We start from the raw sequence: 12,089 nt of genomic DNA on the forward strand, positions 1-12,089 counted from the left end.
AAAAAAATATTGAGTGTACACATATATTTATACAAATAGAGGAGGGTGAGGTGTGTTCTCACAACCAATATGAGACTAAAATCTACTACAATACACTATTATCAACAGTCCCCCTCAAACTCATGTTGGATCAAACAAAGTGAGTTTGTGTATAAAAAACTAAAACCGATGAATATGTAAGGCCTTTGTGAAGAAATCTGTAAGCTCGTCGGTAGATGACACATGAGGAAGTAGAATTGTCTTGTCCTTGATAACTTGTTGACGGACAAAATGAGCGTCGATCTCAATGTGTTTGGTCCTCTCATGAAATACTGACAAAATGAGCGTCGATCTCAATGTGTTTGGTCCTCTCATGAAATACTGGATTATTAGCAATCTGGATGACACTCTTATTATCACATCTCAATGTGTTTGGTCCTCTCATGAAATACTGGATTATTAGCAATCTGGATGACACTCTTATTATCACAGTATAGAGAAGTAGGAGTCGAAACAGAAATACCGAAATCACTGAGAAGATGACGAAGATGAATAATCTCTTTAACTGTTGTGGATATTGTACGATACTCTGCCTTGGTGCTGGAAAGAGCAACAACATCTTGATTCTTACTCTGCCAGGAAATTAGGGAATCATCAAGAGCAACAACATCAAGATGTTGGTGCTGGAAAGAGCAACAACATCTTGATTCTTACTCCGTCAGGAAATTATGGAATCATCAAGAAATATACAATAAGCTGTGGTAGACTTTCAGATAGTGGGATTACTAGCCCAATCAGCATCAGAATATGCACAAATCTCTAACTTGGATATAGCAGGAAACAGAAGAGAGCAAGTGCCAGTACCCTGGAGATACCGAAGAATCCGTAATAAGACAGCATAGTGTGCAGAATGTGAGGTACTAACAAATTAACTGATAATGCCAACAACATGAGAGATATTTGGTCAAGAGATGCACAAATTGACCAACTGACCAACAAGATGTAGATATCGGGTAGGATCAGATAGAGGCTCACCATCAGTAGAACGAAGTTTGACATTCTGTTAGAGTGGAGTATTGACAGTTATATCGTCAGTTAGCTCAGCTCGATCCAGAATACCCGAGATATACTTCTGTTGAGGCAGTAGTACACCCCGCGGGCCTTAAGAAATTTTTAGACCAAAAAAATACCAAAGAGATCCAAGATCCTTCATGTGGAACTGTTGTTACAACTGGGATTTTTCGTACTGTATACTAACCACATCATCACCTGTAATGATTATATCATCTACATAGATGAGTAATAAAACTCTGTCACGCGATGTAGTGCGAACAAATAGAGAAGCATCTTGATGACTTTTCATAAAACCCGCCTTGAGCACGATATTGCGAAAATACTCAAACCAAGCGCGGGGTGCCTACTTGAGACCATAAACAGTACGACGAAGGAAACATAAATGTCCCAAAAGAATATTGGACCCTGGAGACGGTTGCATATATACTATTTCAGATAAAGAGTCATGAAAAAAATCATTTTTGACATCCATCTGGTATAAGGGCCAACAATGAGCAGCAGTGACCGCAAGAAGCGTACGAATGGTGGGCATCTGAGCAACAGGAGCAAAGGTCTCCTCATAATCAATACATTATTGCTGAGTAAAACCTCAAGCCACTAAACGAGCTTTCCGACATTCAATGGTTCCATCAGGACGATACTTGATCTTATAAACTTATTTACTGCTAACTAAAGAGATGCCAGGGGGACAGGGAACAACATCCCAGGTATGTGTTTGCTGAAAGGCCTGAAATTTCTTAGTCATAGCCTGTCGTCACTCTGAAAATTAAACAACCTCTTGAAAAGACTTTGGCTTAACTGTAGTATGAATGGCAGCAAGAAAATTATAAAAGATAGATGAATAGGAAGTAACCGAAGCATACTGTACAGGCATGACATGTGGGCGTTTGCCTCGACGAAGAGCAAGAGGAACCTCAGACGGGGAAGATGCTGGCGCAGGTGCATGGAGGTTAACAATATTTTCTAGAGTGGGTGTCGTGTCTACAGGATAGGGATCAGATGGTGGAAGAGAAGGCTCGGATGATGGAGAGTCAACAGAAGGAGATGAAGAGATTTCAGGGAGATCTCGAAAGGAGAACTGAGATAAGAAAGTGGGTGATACAGCTAGCGGAGAAGCACGATCAGTAGTGTGGAGGAAAACTTGAAATCGTCGGAAGCAGAATAAAATGGAGAATCCTCTTCGAACTGAACGTGTCGAGATGTATGAACTCGACAAGATGCGGGATCATAACAATGATAACCTCGATGTTCTGAACTAATTCCTAAATAGACACAGAGAACAACTCTGTGAGACAATTTATCATGTTCGTGAGATGACAGAAGAACCAAATAGCGATAACCAAAAACGCGGACCAGATCATAATGGGAAGGATGAGTATAAACACGATTATGAGGAGTAGCACCGAAAAGAGAGCTAGTTGGAATGATATTAATAGCATGAGTAGCAGTGAGAATGGCCTCAGCCCAGAAACGACGAGGAACAGAGTAAGAAATGTGCATGGATCGAGCAGTATCGAGGATATGACGATGTTTGCGTTCAGCAATACCATTTTACTCATGAGTGTAGGGACATGACTGTTGAAAGATAGTCCCATGAGAGGACATGATAGAGCGCATGGTAGAGGATAGGTACTCTTTGGCACAGTCAGAAGAGCTTACCATTGAGTGAAGATCATCGCAGTGAAGGCTTGATAAGCAGCAAGTACGTTAGAACGAGTTTTAAGTAGGTAGACCCATGTATAACGAGAGAAATCATCGATAAAATTAACATAATATAAGTAGCCAGATAAAGAAGACAGAGGAGCTGGCCCCCATATATCAAAATGGACCAAATCAAATAAGAAAGTGGAAACAGATGCACTGATTGGAAACGGCAGAGCAGTGAATTTAGCCAATTTACAACCAATACATGACTCAATATGAGAACGAGAGGATACGGGACCAAGTACTTCGGACTGGATAAGACTTTCCAGCCTTTTATGAGACACATGACCAAATCATTCATGCCACAAATCTGTGGAAAACAAGATAGAGGATTTTGGACTTACAGAAGCAATAAAAGAATGTGGACGTATGGACTCTGGGTGGTGAAAATATTCCAGAAAATACAGTTTGTGTCTCCTCCGACCGGCCCCAACAGTCTTGCCTGTCTGTGGATCCTACACAATACAAGTATCTGAAGAAAATAAGACAAGTAGGTCATCCATAACAGAAACTAAATTCAAACACAATTGAGGAGCCACATAGACGGGACCAAGAGTTAAATGACCAGATGGGTCAATTTGTGGGGTGATAGAACTATACTGAGTGATAGACAAAGGTTGTCTAGCAGCCGTGTAGATAGGGGAAAGAGAAGAGGAAGTAAAGACAAAAGATAAGAGTGAGACATTACGAGTTATATGAAAGGAACAACCAGAATCAAAAATCCAGAAATCCTTCATACTAGAGACCGAAGGGTTGGCTGAAGAACCAGCAAGACGCATACCAGAGAGTTGTGCAATAGATATAGAGGCTCTATGCCGAAGAGCATCAATTTGATAACGAATATCAGTGAGTTGTGCAGCAGATGGAGAGGTAGTATGCTGAAGATCCATAATTTGATAGCTAATATTTGCAATAGCTTGAAGAGCCTCAATTTGACGGCGAATATCAGAGAGTTTTGCAGCAGATGAAGATGATATACTGAAGAGCCGCAATTTGACGGTAATATCTGCAATAGCTTGAATGATAAGGTCTGAAGTGATAGATGGCATAACATTGATCGGTAATCCTAGAGCACTAGAGGATCGGGACTGAGGGGATCGCTGACTACGGTCAGTTCCTGAGGAACATAACTCAGGATAAAGCTGGAAACATGTCTCAAAGTGGTGTCCCTCCTTATAATAGGTGCAAAAGAGCTTAGACCGAGCCTGAGAAGCAGGTGCCAATGAAGAGGCCATAATAGCAGCAATTCAAAGTTCAAGATAATAATCCTTGAACGAAATCCGAATATATAAAGGAGAACCCGAAGGTTAATGTAAAAACCCGAAGGTTAAAATGACTGTCAAATCTGAGAAAAAAGAAGCAACCGGCGACCAAGGTGGCCCGAAGATCGGTCGGATCTGATGCTCATACTGGAGACCTACAACGGATTAATACCGATGTTAAGACGTTGAGACGTCGAGATGGATTGAAACGGCGATGTCGTAACTGACTGTGAAACGACAATGTCGTTTGTTTGAGACCGAGAGACGGCTTAAAACGACGATGCCGTTAATTTGAGACTGAGAGACGGTCTTGAAAAATGGCTATGCCGTAAATTTGAGATCAAGAGATGATCTTAAAACGGCAATCCCGTTAAAATAGAACCCAAAGGTTTAAAATGGAACCCGAAGGTTAGAATGAAATCCGAAGGTTTAAAATATAACCCCGAAGATTAAAATGGAACCCGAAGGTTAAACGAGAACGCGAAATGCGTTAAGAGCGCCAAAAATCTGACAGAGGAACGCAATAAAGCGTTAAACGACTGCAAAGCAGCAAGGCCAAGATTTGGCAAAAAAAAAAAACGCAAAAGCGTTAAAAAAAATTATTGGAAGGGAAATAATAACCCTAGCTCTGATACCATGTTAAAGTAAGAGAGAGAAAGTCTTGAGTAAATTTCCCTTAAGTTGAATATTGAGTGTACACATATATTTATACAAGTAGAGGAGGGTGAGGTGTGTTCTCACAACCAATGTGGGACTAAAACATAATACAATACACTATTATTAACACATACATTGATCCAGATAAGTAATTTATGGATTGATTAACTAGCAAAACACAAGGGGGTGAAACACTGGTCAATGAAATCAAATCATCAGCATCCCCAACCAGACTCTAATAAAGACCATTTTACAAACTGAAATCAACCATACAACTTGCACGGTGGCAATGGCTCCCCACAAAGTCCCTGATTCCCCCTGAACCCCTCGGCCGCAACACTGGCATTGTGATTCGGTATTGGACCAGATAACCCGTTATCTGACACGTCAAACAGAGTAAGCCACCCCAAGTCCAACAGTCCTCTGGTATCTGACCCGTTAACCCACTTCTCGCCATCCTCACCTCCCTCAACCTCTTCATCTTCCTCATAGACTCTGGTACCACTCCTCCTAAAGGGTTATTCGGCACGTCAAAATATTCAATCCTCGGCATCGCAGGCCATTCCCCGATATCCTCATCAATTCCTCCAGTAAATCTGTTGTTGCTGAGATTGAGCTTAACCAACATGCCAGTATTCTTGAATAATCCCACAGGTAACCTGGACTCAAAGGCATTGTTGGATAAGTTAACATAGTAGATGTAGGGCATGTCGCTGATCCACTGTGGAATTTCTCCTGATAACTTGTTACTCGACAGGTCAAGATCGCCGAGAGCACCATTCAATTCCAACATTCAATCAGGGATGGGACCCACAAGTCCAACGCTGGCCATCCTCAGTACCTGCAGAGGCAAGTTACCTATCCAACTTGGGAGGATGGTTAGGTTTACAAGAGGGTTAAATGAGAGACCAAACTGCCAGAGATTTCTGAGTTTTGAGAGACTAGTAGGAACTGGGCCTGATAGATTGTTTCCTGAAAGATCTAGGTAAGTGAGCCCCATGTCGTCGAGACTTTAAGAGTATTCTGCTTGTTGGAGAGGTAGATGACGGAGAGCCTGACGAGACTACTAATTGACGCTGGTATTTCTCCAGTGATCTGAATGTTATCTAAAAACAATCGTTCGAGGTGAGTGACGCCAGTGATTGAATCTGGTATCTTTCCAGTGATCTGGTTATTTTGCTCAGGCGAAGGATTGCAAGAGAGGTCATGCCGGAGATTGATGATGGAATATCACCAGACAATCGATTATGATCCAGATACAGAACTTCGAGTTTGCTGAGATTTCCGATTGATTCAGGAAGACTACCAGAAAGCCGGTTTTGAGATATATCGAGATATGTCAGTTTGTTGAGCATACCGATATCTAGTGGTAAGCTTCCGTTGAGATTATTGATGTGAAGATCGAGAGTATCGAGTAATTTTAGCCCTCTGATGGATGGAGGGAGAAAACCAGAGAGCTGGTTTTCCGACATACTGAGCTCAGTGAGATGTATAGGAGCCGAGAATATCATGTTGGAGATCCCGTGCTTAATCTACATGTTAAATACGCAACGGAAGACTATATGTATAATAATACTAAGTATGTAGAGAACATGAATACAAGCTAGGACCATCCTAATTAAATCTAACATGATCCCTATAATAAAGAGAGCAACCAAGAGCTTCGAAGGCTCCATCCTAATTAAATCTAACATGATCCCTATAATAAAGAGAGCAACCAAGAGCTTCGAAGGCTTACTTTCGTAGCGTGATTCGATGGTAGATCAACCAAGAGCTTCGAAGGCTTACTTTCGTAGCGTGATTCGATGGTAGATCGAACAACCCCTAGCTCGTTTTCCTTGTTATAAACCTCCTTGTAGTGGATCTCTAAGTCTTCAAGTGAGCTTGATAAAATCGGAGTTTTCTTGAGACACAAGGTAAGATATCCACACCGGGGTACTTTAAAATCCTACTACTTCCTCTTACTCAAAAATTGCTAGAGTTTAGTAAGAAGTAGAGCTCTCTTTTATTCTCTTATGGAAAAAACCACTTAGCCAATTTTTCATTAACATTTCCATAAGAAAGAGAGCTCATATATATAGAGTGAGCTATGTCATGACTCATCTCACGAGTCATGCCATGAGTCATCTAAATGTAATAATTCATCTCATGAGTCATGCAATGACTCATCTCATAGTCATGCAAAGAGTCATGAAGAATCAAAACTATGTGCTAAAACCATGTTCCCAAACCATACCACCTTAATGACTCATATCATGACTCATTAAACAATGTATAATGAAGTGTGTATTTCATAAATAAAAATACCATATCAATACGGTGTTTTATAAATACGGTATTGCGTAATTTTCCAATCATTAACTAATAAGTCATCACATGACCAAAAAAATCAATGAGTTGACCAAAAGTCAACTGTTGACCAAAAAGTCAACCAGTTGACTAAAAGTTTAACTTTAGAAAAATACTAGAATTCATTTCTTAAGCACATATCATTCTGATTTTACCGATACATATAACGATTTATGTGTATCCGGTGAAAATCATATATGTGTATCAATCATACGCATTTAACTCTATAAATTGTATTTCATAGGATTCAAGTACGCGTTTGGTGTGACTCTAGGGCCCAACTTAAGACTCGGCAGTGGATCATATCCATAAGTACAACAAAGGTACTAGCTACACATGAAGACTATCCGGGTATAAGTTGTGTAAATGACTACAATATGCTTACACAATTTTATCAGGACCACTCAGTGATAACATAATAGTCCGGTCTCTTCGTCAAACCATGTCAAACTATAGAGCCTAGGGTATGAAAAACTGTCAAACCCTAATAGCTCGATTAGTATTTGTTGATATTAAACTCATAACCTTTAAGATCAAACTAACACTCAGTTTATCTTATTTACCTTGGTCAAGGATTTTCAGGCTATAGTTATATCAAACAATCTTATGACATCAACACCCAATACTGGGAGAGACGAATCTCATCTTAGCATCTTAATATCTACTTATGCCTCGGGATGCACCCAATAAGAATCGTTATGCACAACTCAATAAGAACTGTGATTAGGTAAAAGTCTAAGTACACATATACTGACATTAAGATATTGCATTCATACCTCAGGTCAAGAGACTACTTTGTACTATATCACTTGAGAACTTCTATTTGACAATTAAGTATAATTACCAACTAGACGTTCTCAGTGAGTCATTCAGTCAACTCATTCACTAATGAGTCACCTGTATACTATATCTTGATATCTCACATCAATGATCCAATAGATGGATCATCATCCTACCAAAGGAGAAATAGAGTATACACTAGTCTTCCCAAAGTGATGATGTCTCATTTCAACACTTCATCGACTAGAAACATTTTAGAATATACGTACGTCAGCGACAAATCATATCTCTTCATTACGATCATATCCAAAATGTCTGATAGTCTAGTATCATTCTAAGGACTTTATCTGTATTAAAATACCAGATAAGTCTGACCAAAATAGCATACTATCATTTTGAACAAGAATGTTATATTCATATAGGTCCTGTTACAATATACAATTATTACCTGCATGGAACCTATATCTAACATATCAATGGAGGGATTGTGCCAGACAACTGAATAGAGCTGAGTTTGAGCGTTTGCAAATTAACGAGATTGCCAAAAGTATAAGGAATTGGGTCTGTGAGATTGTTAATATGAAGGTGAAGCTCAACCAAGGAAGTGAGTTGGCCAAGCAGAGGAATGGAGCCATAGAGGTATTTGAGATTGCTGAGGTCGAGAATTCGAAGATGAGCAAGGCGAGAGATCGACGGAGGAATTGTCCCAGTCATTCAAGTGTCAACAGGACCATCGTCGCTAGAGAAGAGACCTGTACGGCTGAGGCTGACGACACGGCTGTTGGATCGATCTCGCAGCTAATGCCTTCCCATTTGCAGCAGTTGGTGCTGGTGTTCCAACTGGCGAGAAGACGCGAGGAGTCGTCAGTGATGCTCTTCTTGAATTCAATAAAAAATGAGCGATCATCATGATGGCAAGTTGCCAATGAATGGCCAAGGAATGGAATAAAAATGGTCAGAATAAGAATGATGAGGCTAGAGACTCCCATTTGTGAAAATAGGAGAAGAACAAGAGAGATCTCTTGATTTATAGACTCACATAATGTACGTGTATGCACTATTGTCTTGGGAACCATGGAGGAGGAAGTGTACACGATATATTATGCCGTTGCTAAATGTGACAATTCAATTACTACTACAAGCAAAATATTACCTTACTTGTTGCCTAATTAATCAAGTAATTGTTCCCCAGTTTGACTATTACTGTGCAATAGCTAAGAAAAGGAAAGTAAGTATTTGCTTTGGAGTTATTGTCAAGTCTGTTACCTGTTATAAATCTGCAGTTAATAAACATTAACTGTTGACTTCCTCAGAAACTGTTGAAAAATTATTATTGCTATTAATTGAATTTACACGGTTAAGGATAAAGGTATCCAAATTTAAACCATGTAACTAATTCACATTTATTGATACTAGCAAAAGACAAGGGCGGTGAAAAACAAGGTCAATGAACTAAAAATCCATTTACAGTAATAAGCAAAACCCCAACCAGATTCAAATAAACAGGCTTGTCTAACAGGTGCCCTAGGCCACTCATTAACATATGTTTGGATGGAGGGTAATGGGGGTAGTGGAAGGGGAAAAGAGAGTTATTCTATTTTAAAAAAAAAATTTAAAGGGGTGAGGGAAGGAATGGGAGGGAAAAAAGGATCAAATTTGTTCCTCTCCAAACTGGGGGTAGAGGAAGGTAAGGGAAGGAAAGAAAAATTTACTAATAAAAGAGACATCTTGACCGTCTATCATAATGAATCAATGGCTAAAATTCATTTACTTCCCTTCTCTTCTCATAATTAGAACTCCAAACAACATAATTTAATTTCACCTCCATTCCTCTTACAAAACTCCCAAACAAGATATTATATTTTCCCTCCTCTTCTTTACCTTTCCTTTCGCTATCTTACCTTTCCTTCTCTTCTCTTTAGTGAACTCCTAAACATAGCAATAGCATAAGAGATGAGAGATTGAGAGAGGAAAGGTGAGGAGAGAAATTAGTGCAAATCAGGGGGCCCACTTACTATTCATTTTTTTTCTCTCTCTCTCATCTCCTAGTGAGTGCCCATCGGTACCCGTTAGAAAATCCCCAAACAAAATACCATTAACTAACTGAGCCAGCCCTACTATTAAAGCTGTTATTAAATTATATAGAGAGAAATTTACGTGTGAGAATATAGGAATCATGTTGAAGAAGCTTACTTGAGGAACAAATATGCAATCAAGTTGAGCGTAGGATGAGCGTCAAAACTGTTAATGATAGTGAGAAAGCAAAGTCCAGAAATTGCAACATACTAATGCAATTGCTTTTATACTTCATCAGATGAGGTGGCATTTAAGCTCATTACAAAAGTGTATATGTCTGGAATTGGGCAGTCTCAAAAAGTTCTGGGTCTGGGTCAAGCGTAGTGGACGAGAAGCCTGATAAAAGGTCACAGCAGATAATTAAAGAGTACTGAATATCACATATATAAATGTAATGCAGGCATAATGAATTACTACAAACTTCATAGCCTGATATAAAAGTTGCATACTTGCATAATTTACTAAAGAAGTATCCAAAAAACTAATTTAATCCCGTGAGTAAGACACTAAACAACTAATTTAATCTCATGCGAACCTGACCACAGCCATGTAGCCAGGGCAAAATTTGGAGACACGTCACCGAACAAAACTGAAAGAAAATTGTGTGTGAGAGAGATATTTGTATACAGTATACACAATGAGGTGCTGTGGATCGACTCCACCTTTTACACCAATAAAATTGCATTCCACTAATTCATCCCATTAATACATTGTATATATGCAGATTCAGACCTTATGCATTTAGACCAAGATTCAATGTAAAATTAATCTAAACAAGTCTGATCTGACACAGGCTAAGTGAATTGATCAAGCTTTAGGTGCAAAACTAATAGAATTTGAAGTGAATTGTTCATTGCTACAATTCAGTGATCCAGATTACCACTACTAAACAATATCTCCCAGTGGACTATTTCGGTGAATTATCTATGTTAAGCAAGTTGATTACTCTTCCCATTATATCGCTTTAAATCAAATAATTTACTAAAATAAATATACATGCCTTCTCTAGGTTCATTTTGATAAAGAATTGATAACAGATAACAGAAAAATGTTGAGAAAAAGAAGCGGTAAAAGATGAGAATCTATGCAACAGAATTGACTGAAATCATTCATCTACTCTTCATATATCGTCTAAAATGGGGTGGCTTAACTTGAGGTTTGTCTCTGCCCAGGAAAGTTAATAATGAAGAAAGCACAAACAAAGTCTGAGCTTGTTTAGATAAATGACTGGACATTGAGAGCCTAAAGTTCAGGTAATTTGGCTCATTTTACAATCATCTGTCCGACCAGGTAAGATGATCCTCTTTTATTATTATATTCCAATTCCAAACTGCCAAGAATGCAACAAGATCTCCATAATTTTGAGAAAACAAAGGTCCCAATACCATGTGCATCTCCATGATTTTCAAAAATATATTCAATTTAGCAAGAAAAACATGGTAATGGGGGAGCTTACATCAAGGGCGCCTTTGTACACTGAGGGTATCCAGGATTCTGAGTTCTCATTCCTGCATCCTTCCTTCACAACTGCTTCAAGAGTGAAATTCATAAGATCAGCACTAAAAGTCGCACCAAAAGTCTAGCCGAAGCATGCAAGAAGTTTACCTCACCTGCTGCAGATGGGCATGAGCAGTATTACCCCCTTTGCATAAGGGAAAAAAATGAGGATTACCTAGTTAGTGCCCGAGAAGCATTCACTAGGAAGAAGTGGAGCTTGCGTGGAATTGGGCTTCAAAGTAAACCCCAGATTGTTCCACCTATTGTGATGAGAAAGTTCAGCTGAACTATTGTTTTATTGTCAGATCTAACCTTCTGGCCTTGAAGGAAGACACCTATACGTAGTGCACCTCCAAGTACTGCAGTTACAGGAGAACTGTCCATGGCAAGTCAAAATTTAACTGTGAAATCTTGGAGGTTAGGTTCCAGCCACTAAAGATATTTAAAGGGCACAGTAAGTTTATAGAGTTAACAATAATGTCAGGAAAGGCAAAATGGCCAAATTGGTATATTTTGTAGACACTCGGTGACATACTGATATATTTTTTTCACTTTTGACAAATTGGTATTATATAGACTCCGGCGTCATATACCCCTTAAGTTTAGCCGGATTGATTTTTCCGGCCAGTTTTCTCACGTGACGACTCACGTGATGTCCAGCTGGCGGGATTTTTTTGCACAAAACACCCTCATCAAATAACTCATGCTGCT

At 39.3% G+C, this 12,089-nt stretch overlaps 2 protein-coding genes and 1 pseudogene across 2 annotated transcripts in view; all 3 read right to left on the reverse strand.

Moving 5' to 3' along the window:
* LOC109838191 (MDIS1-interacting receptor like kinase 2-like) lies at window positions 4,927–5,469 on the reverse strand. The gene has a single exon (XM_020406652.1). It carries the CDS (start codon window positions 5,467–5,469, stop codon window positions 4,927–4,929), a length of 543 nt encoding a protein of 180 aa, XP_020262241.1.
* LOC109838192 lies at window positions 5,706–8,794 on the reverse strand (annotated as a pseudogene).
* Window positions 9,331–12,089, reverse strand: part of LOC109836628 — a 10,146-nt gene continuing 7,387 nt past the window's right edge. The window contains exons 9-11 of the transcript XR_002246027.1: window positions 11,492–11,754; window positions 11,338–11,408; window positions 9,331–10,217 (exon numbers count right to left, since the gene is read on the reverse strand). The gene's annotated coding sequence lies outside the window, so the exon portion shown is untranslated. The remainder of the gene's footprint in view (window positions 10,218–11,337; window positions 11,409–11,491; window positions 11,755–12,089) is intronic.

Source organism: Asparagus officinalis, chromosome 4 (genome assembly GCF_001876935.1).
Source record: "Asparagus officinalis chromosome 4, Aspof.V1, whole genome shotgun sequence".
NCBI lineage: Eukaryota > Viridiplantae > Streptophyta > Magnoliopsida > Asparagales > Asparagaceae > Asparagus > Asparagus officinalis.